This window comes from Callithrix jacchus, chromosome 6, assembly GCF_049354715.1.
Source record: "Callithrix jacchus isolate 240 chromosome 6, calJac240_pri, whole genome shotgun sequence".
NCBI classification, from domain to species: domain Eukaryota; kingdom Metazoa; phylum Chordata; class Mammalia; order Primates; family Cebidae; genus Callithrix; species Callithrix jacchus.
Genome location: NC_133507.1, coordinates 21889878 through 21904523, shown reverse-complemented (window position 1 = coordinate 21904523; position 14646 = coordinate 21889878). Strand labels below are relative to the sequence as shown.

At 35.8% G+C, this 14646-nt stretch overlaps 2 protein-coding genes across 51 annotated transcripts in view; both read right to left on the bottom strand.

Annotated features, from left to right (window-relative positions):
* The window catches only part of CHD2 (chromodomain helicase DNA binding protein 2), a 166416-nt gene extending 159958 nt beyond the window's left edge, over positions 1–6458 (bottom strand). For 9 of the 13 annotated variants that reach the window (XM_078326851.1, XM_078326849.1, XM_078326850.1 and 6 more), the window contains exon 1: positions 1860–2390. In XM_078326851.1, coding sequence (XP_078182977.1) covers positions 1860–1960 — 101 coding nt within the window. In that variant the 5' untranslated portion in view covers positions 1961–2390. Of the gene's footprint in view, positions 1–1859; positions 2391–5486; positions 5620–5960 lie in introns of those variants that run through there. The other 4 variants (XM_078326852.1, XM_078326854.1, XM_078326855.1 and 1 more) reach the window with 1 other exon arrangement.
* Positions 6459–8690: 2232 nt separating this feature from the next.
* Positions 8691–14646, bottom strand: part of LOC128932329 (uncharacterized) — a 154297-nt gene continuing 148341 nt past the window's right edge. For 37 of the 38 annotated variants that reach the window (XR_013518734.1, XR_013518725.1, XR_013518760.1 and 34 more), the window contains one exon: positions 8691–9056. The gene's annotated coding sequence lies outside the window, so the exon portion shown is untranslated. Of the gene's footprint in view, positions 9057–14392; positions 14512–14646 lie in introns of those variants that run through there. The other variant, XR_013518759.1, reaches the window with a different exon arrangement.

Here is a 14646-nt window from a genome sequence, read left to right as displayed (position 1 = left end):
TTTCGTTGTTGTTTCTTTGTTCAAGTGACACCCCTCTGAGAAAGCCAAGTTCTTCACTCAAGCCAAGTTCTAAGGTTACCAGGAAGAAAAAATATCTTAATAAAAATAAAAAAAGATGGCTCATACCAAGAAAAAATTTAGTGGCGGTCACAGAGCACTCACTGAACTTGTATGCCAGAAACAAATTTACTGTATCAAATTTTATGGGAGAAATGATAGCTTTGTACCGAGTTTGGAAATACCAGGTAGTCTCAGGAAGTCTCTCACAACTGTCCGTGGTTTTATCTGGGGTAGGAGAGAATAAACTAATGATAAAATCTGTGAGTTTTAGTTCAAATGCAAATAAACTTCCAGATTCACTCCTCAAGCAGTAACTTGCTACAACTGCCAAGAACATTATTTGCCCACCTTCCTCTTCTGACTTATCTTTACAAACATGCTAACTGCCTAACGGCCAAATACTAGATGGAAACTACATACTTTCAACAGTAAGGTAGGGGAGGAGAGCGGGATATGGGAGGGGGGGAGAGGGAGAGGGGAAGAGGAGAAGAAGGGGAGAGGTGAGGGGGGAGTGGGGAGAGAGGGGAGGGATCGCTACACTCTTTTCCTCCCACTTAATGTCATTGTCCACATCAGAGGGAAAAAAAAAAAAGAGAAGGCTCAACAAACATACCTAAGAACAGTGATTCTTTAAAAAACTTAATGGGCTCCAAGAAGATTGCGAAGTTATTAGGTAAAGTGTTATATCATGGTATGCACTGTAACTCATAGAGTAATGATATTTAGGCTAACATATCTTCAATAGTATAGACTAATTCATCTCCTTCTAAAAATAAATAACTCCAATGTTGACTACTTTGACCCGTTTTAGGAATTGAAGGGCATTGAGCAAATATTAAAAGATTAATACAACTAATTAGAATTCAGTCTACACAGAAAGGGAGTTGAGATTACTACCTGTGTTTTTGTGGCAGGTATACTTTAAGTTGGAAGCTACAGTTAAATGTCCATCAAGTTCTACAAGTACTTAAAAAGTGTTTAGTATTTTATAACCAATATACATTTGAGAGTATTATTTTAAAATCAGTTACAAATTCTTTTCTAAACCCCTCTAACGGAAAATCCAATTTCAGCTAGTTTTCATCAACTATCCAAATAATTCTTCCCAAAGAACCTAGATTATGAGAACCTACAAAACCCATTATCATATAGTAAATTTTAATTTTCACACTGTATTCCAAAACTTGACATATGCCCAAGCAAGTATCACCTGCACTGAAGAGAACAACATCTCCTTTGAAATAACATATTTTACTCAATTAATGATTCTGAACTATGACTAACTACAGGACAGCCTACTCCTTTCAACTGCTAAAAAAAAAAAAAAATCTAGTAAGGTAGTAAAAATACTTTGTCTACAGCAGATAAATCCACTAACAAACAGCCTTTCATGCTTGCTTAATCCGGTATGTGTAACTGAATTATTAAGACATCGTTGCTGATGATAAAGTTTTAACCAGAAATCCTTGCAAAGGTTTCCAAACGAGGCAAACCAGTGAGCATAAACCCAGCCGGTTTCCCAGGACTCAAACAGAATTCCCGTAATGGAGGCCTAGGGAAGGTATTTGTCAAGATTTAGCCTTCGACCCCACAATCACCCAAGCTGCCAGTAGTCACCTTGCATTACACTAAATGCTATTAACACTTCAAACACTAGTTTTCTGACATTCACTTACATAATAATGGTTGCCTAACGCTGTATTCTGCCACTTTTTAATGTTATTAAACGTGAAATTTTCTATTTTCTATTAACTATCCCACTGTGAATCTAAGAAATAAAGCACTTAGCACATACTGACCTGAGTTTTTCTCCATCAAATGCCAACTGAGATAATGTACGGTACCAAGTAAGAATACACGGGGCCAAGTTCAAATAATCTTCCCTTTGTTTGTGAGCCATGTATTAAACAGCTGTTAACACCGTCAAGAGGTTTTCACTAAAATCGAAGTACCACCTCTGACACTCAAACGTTTTGGTCAATAGTAACAAAATGAAAACCATTACACGGGGACTGGGAGGAAGGACGCTAAGATATGAAAAGGAAAAACGAAAAATGTAAAACCAGGCAAATTTTCAATTTTACGATTTCCAAACAGTGCCTATACTTTTTCTCCAAAAGTAGCCGCTTCTAAAAGAAGATAAACCATTCCTGGCAAAGGGTAAAAGTACCCATGCTACAGGGTGCAGACTGCTATAGGCAAGGGTGGACAGAACTACCAGGAGCAAACGCGTCCGGGAAAAGCAGCCGCCCACCGGAAAGCCCCAACTAGAGTGCGCTTCCTTTTCCCCTCGGCGCGCGGCTCCCAGCGCAGCAGGAGGAGGAGAAAACGCGCCACGCGCGCACGCGCCCGGACGTCACTACGTTCGGGCAGCCGTCTGACGTCACGGGGCGGGGCCTGCCCGAAGGCGCCGCCGTTGACCCTGCTGTTACCAGGCGCGCGCACAGCCAATCAGCACTCGGCGCCGGCGCCGGCCGGCCTTTGAACTCGGCACGGCAACTTCCTGCTGTTTGGCGAGTACACAGTGCAATGCAGTATGTCTGTCAGCGCTGCGGCACAAAGGAACAGCCATTTTGTGACTGAGCTGGACCTGCACCAAGATGCCACGGGCTCACAGAGCTGCTGCGTGCGCTAACTATCAAACTGCCTTTTATTTCGGCACCAGAGCTCCCCAAAAGGGGAGAGAAGGGGAAGGAAATAGGTTTTGGTATTTCAGGCTTCAGTTAGTTTAGATTCAGACTTCTCCAAAATCCCGTTTTTTAATATATTATCAGCGTCATAAAATGGCTGCCAGTTAAACTGTCTGTTGTACTACACCGCATTATGCCATTTCCAATCATCCCCAGCCTTTTAGAAGCGCCAGTGAAAATTGTAGCATTTACCCACACCTCCGGTTATAAAAATAAATCTGGCTCAAAGGGAGACGATTTGGAGATGAATTAATAAACTCGCTCAATTATTAAGATAAAGTGCAAACGTGGTGCCCTAGAGAACACACTAAACTCTGTGTGCACAGTCCCGTTTTCATTCTTATGTTACTGAAGTTATCCCCAAGCTGAAAATTATTCAGATAAAAAGTGTGGTATACTTGCATGTCCACTAAAACTTTGAAGTACTTAGAAATTGTACAACTATCGAATGTTTTTAAAATCGCATTTTTTAAATGAATTTTTAATCTTTAAAAAAGTGATAAAGTATTAGACTTAGGCATTAACTTTAAATTAAAGGAATACAAACTTATATAACCACTATTAACCTCTGCACTACTTCCAAAAACAGGATGTTACCAGATTTACCTAAACTTGCACTTTCTCCTTCCAGATCCTAAAGAATTCTCAGACCAAAGTTTACTTGACCTGCAAACTGATTTCCTCTTCTGTGGCTCAGGCTGCAAAGGTTATTTTCGTAGTATTCCCTAAACACTATTATTTTGTGCAATAAAAACACTGATAGCATAAGGAACCAAGTACTAATTACAAGGACAGTACCCTATTCTCAACTCACTAGAAGTAACATTAATCTACCACATTAAAACACCAGTAACATTCTTTAGCAGCACATTTTTAAAAGGAAGTGATGTCATAATTATGTACATGTATTAAGGTATGAAATTTAGGGTAACAGTAATTTCAAAGTAACTATCTTCAAAGTGTCTTAAATATTTTTGGATATCGATCAGGTATATGATTCAAAGTATACTTGACATATGAATTTAAAAGTACAGTATATGCTTCACGTTCAACTGTAACTTCCCCTACCAGTAGACAAATGCCTGACAACTTCCAAGTAGTTTTCCAGGTGAGAGTAAAAATACTCAAAGAATAGCAACACTGCTCAATTTCTTTAAATTAGAAAGCATAGTCTGATCAATGATGTTAACCACAAACCCTGCATAAGAAAGCCAAAACCCATGTGAGACCTATGCAAATGATACACTCAAGGGAGCAACAATTTTAGTGCTGAATCTTTAATAATTTGCCAAATATATCTGGAGGTTCTCACTTCTTCAAATTGGCATTACTTTCCAGAAAAATCAACTTAGGATGAGTAAAGTTTTCTGTCCTCAGTTTAATCTAGTAATTATATGGGCAATTCAATTAAGACAGCACTACAAACAACTGGGTGACAACTCATTTTGCAAAAAAATGTGGTAACTTATTTTCTAAAGCAAGGCTCAATGTTTTTAGTCAAAATAAATAGAATTCAGCATATTCCCAATACGTCGTGTTCAAAACTTTCAAATTCACTAGCCGAACAGTCAAGTGTATTATTTATAAAAATTAGAAAAGTAAAATTGGGAAGGAATCACATCCCTGTTAAACTGCATGATTTAGAATTTATAATATGAAAATACCTTTAGAACATACATCAAAAAATGCATTCATATGTACTTTTAAAAATTAATATAAATATACAGAGGTCATACAACAAAAAACATCTTAGAGGCTTTATTACTTCATCACTAAGGTACTCCAAGGAATGTGAAACAAATCACGATTTGCACAAACAGTACATTTGTAAGCTTCAGAAGATAAAGCATTCCAGACGACTCTGTCGAAATACATCAATAAATTTAAAGCAGCTACATCTAAAATGTGAGGATAAAATGCATCTACCAACAAGAAATCAGTGTCTTAAGGATATAAATGCAAACCTTAAAATAATTTAAATGTAAAATATACAATTGTAAATATGATCACAGTAACAAACACAAAATTTAAGTATATTAAGAGTATTCCAGAATTTCTGTTATTACAGATTTGATTTCATAAATGCAGGAACTCTAACCATCAAAAGTAAAGGTTTTGATAAATCATATCAAAATTTCCTAAAATGTCAAGTGTATCAAAACAAATATAGAGTCACATAAAAATATAAACTGAGAGGCATCAGTCAAAGGGTCCTTTTTGTGATTTTGTTTTTAAATGTACATTTTTTCATTCATATAACTTTCTGAAATGTCTATTTACTATAATTTACTACTACAAGGCTTCTCTATGGCCCTCAGTTACAAGTTTAGATATCCTAGATTCTTCAAAGAAAAAATTTGCCTTGTATGTAAAATGGTGCAATGCAGCAATGGCTAAACCGACAAGGTCATTTTTCTGCAGTACAAAACCCTAAAAACTGAAATTTACTTACAGAAAAACTGTACATTACAGGAAAGGCCCCTTTGAATAAAGGTACCTTACCTTTTGACTGCTGTAAGAGGCCTTAAGTCACAACTCAACTTTCATAAATTGCTACCAAAAAATTAGGGTGTGGCATATTAGCAATCTCAAGGTCATGCTTTAAAAAACGAATCCAAATTAGAAAAACACTTACAATAAAACAGACACCAATCCATGTCTGTCAAGGTAAACAATTGTAAGCTGAGGTTTCCCCCCCAAAAAGAGACAAAAAGGAAGAAAGTTGATAGCTCATACCTCGATGCATTGCTGTGTAGCGAACTGTCCTCCTCTTGGCTTTTGTCCTTATTTCTCATCATCTTTTAATTCTTAAATATTAAGGGGGAGGGGGAATCTGTGTTTGCTTTGAAGTCCTGTGCCCAGGTATTTACTGTCAAAAGTTGAAAGAAAGGTAAGGTCCCGGCTTCTATCGATGCTTTTTATTATCAGGAACAAAGTCCTGACGATGTTAACGATATTGTTATAATACAACAACGGTAAGCACCAAAAAACAAAATATTTCTATTTTTTCCTTAAAAGAAAAACAACAGGATATACCGAACAGTGGAAGCATCACTATCAATAAGGAAAGTTTCTCAAAGTAGCACACTAGATACAAATAACAATCTCTGTATCTTATTGCGTCATCCAAGAATTTCTCATATTTACAGAATACAAAGCAAACTTTAACAAATAAATCTTTAAAATTATCACCAATGATCGTGAACTTACCTGATCCATGTAGTATGTCCAAAGCAAGAGTCCTACTAGTAGAAAAATATCAGATCCCAAATAATTAAAAATAAAGGCAAAATCTTCCGTTAAAAAAACAAAAATTAAATAAAATGACCCTCAAATATGTGAACTGGTCAAAAAAATAAAGCAATAATTAATACTAAAACGGGTCCGAAAGAAAAAAAACCTCATTAGGAGAGCGCACAAAAATGGAGGTGCGCCATGGCTTCTAAGCTGGAAAAAACAACGACCTGGGCTCTCAGTACGGCTGCTTCTTTCCAACAAGGCACGAAAAGAAAGCTCCTAAAAGCTGCTTTTCTCCCAAAAAAAGGTTCGAATCGACCCCAGTAAGTCACTAGGAAAGCCAGGGGGCTGCGGGGGCCCCCTGAGGCTGCCCGAAAGTTAGGGAAAGTTGCGTAAAGTGAGGCAAAGGCAGGGAGCAGAGCGCGCTCTCTCTAAGGCACAGCCGCCATCTAGAGCCTCCTTCCCAGCTCTGAGAGCTCTGCCTTTGATTGACACTCTCTACATTTACCCCACAACTCAGGTGATGTACCATAGACCCACCCCTTCATCTCCACCAAAAAAAAAAAAAAGAGAGAGAGAGATACTCCATCCCAGGGAGCCTAAGGACCCCCACCCCCACACCTCCCAGCCCCTCCAGACCACCCCAATAGGGGGAGGGGGAAGGGCTTCTTAACCCCCTCTGGCTCAAGCACCCTTTTTAAGCCAGAGAGAAATGTAATTTGTTCCTTTTGTCTAAAGATCTGCTAAATATTTCAGTCCTTGAGCTAAAATAACTTCCTCCCTGGACAGGAAGTGGTGTTTTATCAAGCCATTTTGAAAAAGGGATAATTCTTAGAGAATCTAAAGATCAGCTTAAATACTAATCTTTTTAAAAATTAACCCCCCAATGGGTAAAATGGTTTCTAAATAAAAGTAATACCTTAATTCCATAAACTAAATTCAAGTTTTTCCTTCTTTATGATGCCTAAAAATCATCTAAAGACAAAATTGAAAGGGGAATTTTCCATCCCAACTGGAAGAAAGGGGTAATTTTTACAACTCAAGAGCGCCTCCCTAGTGTTTGGTTGCATCAGAGCAAAAGTTAATGAAACCAAATTTTATTCGAGAATATCCATTTTTCTTTGTATTTTCACAAAATTATTTAATCCATTGCATAACCTTGAAAACATTACACTCCTCCCCCCACCAAAGAGACTTCTCATAATCACAATGTATTTACTTCCCACACGGATTCAGGCGAAACAAAGTTCTTTAAATTCAAGAATATGGGCCAACCATGATCACCTTTAAATCAGTAACCTGAAAAACCCCACCTCCAAATCCAACAGAAAACACATATCCCCACACTTTCCTTATATTTCAAATCAAATTCTAAGTTTATACCCATTTCAACAATGGTAAGTTAACAGCAATAGGACATAGCTGATGGCAAATTATCAAAGTAATGTCACAAAGCAAATTCTCCCAAATATCAAAACCATGAGATCTGCAGAAACAAAATTATTACTAATTCCGAAAGCAATATTCTCACCAACCACTCCATGCAAACAAGCATCTTCACACCCAAATAAAATCCAATCAACTTTGCTTATTCAACATAATCTGCCAGAACCATGTCCCTCCCTCACTGAAGAAATCCACTTTGAATCACAACAAAAACAACATCCAATCTAGATAAAATCCTTAATCCAAACTGTTTCAATTCCATACTTTCTATACAAAGATAAATTCTGTACCAAGATCAAAATCCAAAATTCCACTTTTGAATTTAACGAAGACCAACCACCTCAAATCAGTCAATAACAAAGGGTGCACATATACTGACCACAGATGTGTATGCTGCAGTATTGGACATGAATCACGATATTAACACAAAACAACTTAACCTAAACTATTTCTTGTTCTCATGTAAAATGGGAAAACAGAATCAACAATTCATTTTGTCTATGAAAATAATGCCTACCACCTTTGCAGCAGTTACCGAAACTCCTATCAGTTGATTAGTAATAAATGAAAACCTGGCATTTAAAATTCAAACATAAGTAATCTATGACATGGTGCATTTATTCTAAATTCCCAACTGTACAAAATAAAGACAATACATCAACCCTATTTCAAATTTATATAAAATGGATTACACACATACATTATTTCAACTTTTAAAAATTGTGAATACTCCAAGGACCCTAACTCATAAATCCAACCCTTCTTCCTCTAATAGTAAGACAATAGGAGACATCCATTTAAATATTCAGATGAATATTCTATAGCAAGATGTTTTATTTATAATATTAAAAAGCTTAAGACACCATTTCAATCAATACAAATAGTTCAGAAGTGTATGTGTATCACTCATCCTGAATTTTGGGGCAACAAGCAGTTTGTTTCAAAAGTTCATTAAAATCTTGTGGCAGATTAAAATCAGATTCTATTATTGCCCATTAAGTTATTTTGAAAGGGGTTTCATGAAAGCACAAACCAAACAGTATTTAAACCAAATGACTATCTAAGAGCACAACTTTGACAAAAACGATACATCTTCATAAACCAAGTAAAATATTTTCTATTACACCATTTCCAATTTACCAGCTTTATTCAGTACTCTTTACTACTGGGCAACTGTAAATGTCAAAGTGTTACTAAAATAATAACTAAACATTTAATGAAACTTCCACTTTAAAAAAAAAACCCCAAACTGAGAAATTTTAAAGTGTTATAAATTTTATTAAAGTTAACATTACAAGAGCTCGTACTCATACAAATCAAACTGCAAAAAATTCCAGGCATTAAAAACTATTATCTGTGTTAGTGTGCCATCTTTCTTCTCCAAATGTGAAACTGTCCACAAAAAAGTCTTTAGAAAGTCAAATCCACTGTCCATTTGTGTTGGGTAAGAAACCTATGTCTTCATTCACTGCATGGAATCCATATTAAAAGAACCCTGTGTCTTGGTTGTATATTATCACAGGACTCTTGATTTAATCCAGTTTCCTCAATTCCCCATAGTAGACTGCCATCTTGATTTCTCAGTGGTAGGGTCCATTTGAAACTCTTCAAGCTGATTGGGTGCTTGATGAAAAAATTAAAAGAAAAAAATGCTATTGGAATCTTAATCTTTTAAACAGAAAACATCCACCCACCTTGAAGATATCCTACCATACATAAAACTTTAATTTTGTAACAGCTTTCAACTATGAAACTGTGTATTAGTTGTATGCAAAACACACACACAACTCCTCAATGATAAGACTACACACCAAAGTAACAAAGTCCTTGTACTACCACAGATACATTTGTATCTATAAAAAAGTCTCAGTGAAGAGTCAGATTTTTAATATTTAACACTAACATCATACTTTGTACATAAAAAGTAAAAACAAAAATTAAAATTCAAAATTCCTGGAAAGTTAAATTACAGAAACACTGTGGATTTTAAATCTCAATGCAGAAAACTTTCCAAGCTTCTTCAAAGAAAACTAATTATAGAAGAGAATCTTAAGGGATTTTTAAAAAAACACACAAAGCAGTCGATCATAGCATAGTTTTTTAGTCCAACAGATGTTAATTTTGTTTAGATAACAAAGATGGCCACTACAGATGACAACATCTTTACCAACATATCTGAGAACACAGAAAATATGTATCTACCCCCCCCAAAAAAAAAAAATGATAAAAAATGCAAGCTATCTATCTGCCTGGCTTACTTGATATTTGCCATAAAATGCTATCATTTTTCAAATTATATGCAACTAAAATAATACACTCTCATTACCAAAATACCAAATGTCCCTCATAGAAAAATAAATCCATTACTTAAATAATTTGAACTGAAGGGAGAAGTGAGAAGTCAGATGATTTTACCATTAAATAAATGATCCAGATTCATCATGATCAAACATAACTTTAAAAAATAAGATTTAAACCCTGGCCTTCTCTATAAATTCTCCAGCTCTCCAACAGAATTTGTGGAGATATAGTCAAGGGTGACTGAATTGGAGGTAAATAAACAGAAGGGCATTTTAGCTCAGTAGGTACTTTTCTTATTTCGTTGGCAATAATTAGGATATAGTGTTTGGTATACACAATAGAAAAATCTACTTTAACTATTTGTTTAACTGAGATACTGCCATCCATATGAAAAAAACAATTGATTAAAGGAGTGTCACAGCATCAGTAATAAATAGCAAAAGCAAGGTATTTCTCCTTGATTTTGCTCATTTCTCCCCAGCATTAAAAAGAAAACTAAATTACTCAATTCATTCTTGATCTCTGTAAACTATCTTATAACTGACTTGGTTCATTCCTTAAAATTAAAGAACATGTACGTCTATAGAGAAGTATAAAAGTAAAAACATCATTTGCTGTCAAAGAGTTAATTATAAACCAATTTCTTCTCAATTTCTACTGTTCCAATGTTCAAGCTCTAAATGAACTTGGTGATGTAAATACTATTATGATGAACAATGATACTAAGAATGCATTAATATCAAATTATAGTCATGTTTCAATATCTATAGGTACAATTTATTCAACTTGGTACCTAAATAATAAACTCAAATTTTATGTTTTTCTGACACAGGACAGAGAATTTATCCATATTTCCTTCTAAAATCATTAATTGAAAAAAAATCAAAAGAAACCATAAAGACATTATGAATATATCATTTCAAAAATTACTCAATAAAATATATTGGTTTACAAGACAACAGCAAAAGTTAGATCATATTTATGAAGCTCTCACAACCAGTCACATCTTTACAGATAGTAAAAAAAGTAAAGAAAAAAATGCTATGAGAAAACTTCACTCTCAGGACATTAAAAAAGCTATGATCAATCTGTACTCCTGCAAAGCCAATCCAAAGCCAAAAGTGAGAATTTTGTTAATAAAGAAAGTGCTCAGTCAAGCATCAGAGATTTAGGAGTAATCCCTTTATCTTCATAGAACCCAAATTCTTCTAACAACTGCATTTGCAAATAAGCAAAGTTATGCTAAAAAAATTTTAAAAATCAGGCTTAGTTCTGTGAGCCTGGAAATTTTCGTAGAAACAAAATCCACAGTTCTTCATTTGTTAAATAAAAATAGTACCTACCTTTTGTGGCTGTGGAGAGAATTAAGTGCTTTTATAGGACTTAGATGAACTGACATATAGAAAGATCTCAGTCAGCTATCTCTTATATACTACAATAACCGAAGTACTTTGAGACCTACAAACTGATCTTGCAGAATCAAAGTTCATTTATATATCATTAATAAGAGTATCTCCGAAGACTATAGGATCATGGGGTCTTACATTAAAATAAAATCCAGATCCTACAGAAAACTGGTTAGGGTTTAGCTATCAAAGCACTCTACACATTCCTTTCCAATAACTTGTGAATGACTGCAGACACTGAAGAGATGCTATTTTGATCTAGAATTCCATAGTCAGATAAACCTAGATCTTTTCTGTATTTCACATTTAAGCTTCAAGCTTCTAATAAAAATGGTTAAGAAAATTTTTCCACTTTGATATTCACTACTTTATACGCCCATTTTAAGATAATGGGCTTGTTCTAAGAGTACCATTCCCACAGCAAAGGTCAAAACTTCAATGGCAACAAGGCTTCAATGAGTAACTACTACCTCCTAAAATTCCTGCATATCATACATTCAGAAGAACATAAAGTTGAACATGGAGGACTTCTCTTCACTGTATTTTAAAATTTTTTTTAAGATGGGAGTCTCACTATGTTCTCCAGGCTGGTTTCAAACTCCTGGGTGGAAGATATCCTCTCACTTCAGCTTTCCCAGCAGCTGAGACCACAAGCACATACATGCTTCCGCACCCAACTAAGGTATTCTTTTCAAATTCTACTGTAGTAAACTTGTTCCAAAAACAGAGACATCATGAAATACATTGTTGGTGGATACAAAGGTAAGTGATTCACCATCTGGATTCAGTTTAGGAGGACTCCCCTAAAATAAACCATCTCTTTTTCTCTACTTCTCAGCAAATTTTCCCATTTTTAATAGCCAAAAAAAAAAAAAAAAAATGGTGAGGGGCAGAGAGTAGTGTAAGGAAAAAGAAATAATTAATGATTCTTAATTGTCTTAATGGATGGCTATCTTAAAGCCACTATTATTAAGTAACAGATTATTTTAAAACTTAAGTTTATTTCAAAGCCAATGAGACAAAAAGGTGCAAAATTACCTAGAGCAAAAATTCATCCTTCTCATCATGTAATGAACATTCTTGGTGCTTACAACTTTATTTCAATCTTATTTGTCTACTGTCTTCAAAAGTGAAAATATTTATATAAGAAAGCCCTTGAGAGGCCGGTTGCAGCAGCTCACACGCCTGTAATCCCAGTACTTTGGGAGGCCAAGGCAGGCAGATCACCTGAGGTCACAAGTTCGAGACCAGCGGGGCCAATATGGTTAAACTCCATCTACCAAAAATACAAAAATTAGCTGGGCATGGTGGCACATGTCTGTAATCCTAGCTACTCCGGAGGCTGAGGCAAGAGAATCACTTGAACCCGGGAGGTGGAGGTTACAGTGAGGCGAGATTGCACCATTGCACTCCAGCCTGGGCAACAAGAGTGAAACTCCATTTCAGAAAGAAAAAAAAGAAACAAAGCCCTGAGAAGTAAATTCACATATGTTGTCTTATTACCAAAAGATAGCTGGAATCTTCATTAGAATATATATTAGCGACTCTGGGTCTTAAGATGGGCATAAAAACTGTAAAATGAAGGCCAATTATGACAACTAAGAAAGGAAGCCATCTTATTTAAGATTTACAATCAAATCAAATACTCTATACTGTCCCCACTGGCTTAAAGCTTGATTATACATACAAGCTAAGAGATTGAGAATTGCAGAGAAATAATAAAATCTTGTCACTTTTAATTTTTACTTAGTCAAAACTTTGCCTTTCAGGCATACCTAAAATTTAGTATTTAATTCATTAAAACTTGTTTTAATAGTGAATGTCACTGTTTTTAAATTAAACGCAAACCACTAGCTGATAAACAATGTTTAACAGAAGCCCTATTTATAAACTAAGTATTTATTGAGCATCTACTATATGCCAGGCAATTAGTCTCTTTAACATGACCACAGCCATTAACTGCACTATATCATAAAGTTTTCATCTCTTTCATCATCCCCTATCAAAAAACGAACCTTAACCCCCACAAAAATAAAATCTATTTTGCAGGCCCTAGCAGCCATTTATACAATGCAAGCTAAAGTAGCCATAGGTAAAAATTATCACCTAAAACCTAGATTCCCAAATGTGATTTTTTTTTTTTTTAATTATTTTTCTGAAGTAGCTAGTATGCCGGGGACAGTACCTCATGCCTGTAATCCTAGCACTCTGGGAGGCAGAAGCGGGTGGATCACCTGAGGTCAGGAGTGCAAGACCAGCCTGGCAAACATGGTGCAACCCCTTCTCTACTAAAATTACAAAATTAGCCGGACATGGTGGTGCACGCCTGTAATCTTAACCACACGGGAGGCTGAGGCAGAAGTGCTTGAGCCCGGGAGGTGGAGGCTGCGATAAGCTGAGATTGCACTCCAGCGAGTGGGACTCCATATCAAAAAAGTAATAATAAAATAATTTTTAAAATAATATTCAGAATTCACCAGAATTCATTTATACAACCATCCCATCAACTCTCTCCCACTATTTTTCAGGTTGTCAGTTAGAAAAACTATTCAAAAAAAAAAAAACTATTCCAGACCAGGCACAGTGGCTCATGCCTCTAATCCCAGCACTTTGGGAGGCCAAGGCGGGCTGATCACCTGAGGTCGGGAGTTCAAGACCACCCTGACCAACATGGAGAAACCCCATCTCTACAAAAAATACAAAATTAGCCATGCTTGGTGGTGCATGCCTATAATCCCAGGTACTCGGGAGGCTGAGGCAGGAGAATCACTTGAACCCAGGAGGTAGAGGTTGCAGTGAGCCACAATCACACCATTGCACTCCAGAGCCTGGGCAATAGGAGACACTGTCTCAAAAAAAAAAAAAAGAAAAAGAGAAAAACCATTCCAGAGGTGGTAACCATGTGTTCTAACATCAAAGCATAACTTCGGGGTCAATTCACGCCAAACAACTTTTTCTTGGGCTTTCAAGTTTAAGTAACTTCAAAATTAATTAACTTATTAGAAGTAATTATAATATTGGAAATCATTAAAAAGCATGTTCTATTACCAAAAGAGAACCCAAGGGCTTCTGAGTTCTATTCAGGTTAAGGCAACACAGACAAAAGGAATAGCTGTAGAACCTAGGGTAAACTTTCCCTACGGATAAGAAGTAAATATTTTAGGCTTTGTGGCCATTCAGTACAACTCCTCTGCTTGCTGCTGCTATACTGAGAAAGTAGCTGCAAACAATATCTAAATCAGAGAGCATAGCTGTGTTGCAATAAAACTTTATTTACAAACACAAAGGGGAATTTATCAACATCCACGTTTATAAATAACAGTGTTAGAAAATATGTTCATCAAATGTGGGTTGTTTCCATTTTAACTTGCCTAAGTGAAGAAAACAGAAAATTAATAGATTGGAGTAAGTTAATAAGCAAAATTTTACTAATAAACTTTAAACATATCTAACCATGTTGATTTTCTTGTACTGTGTTGAGCTTCACTAAATCCTCCTATTTATAA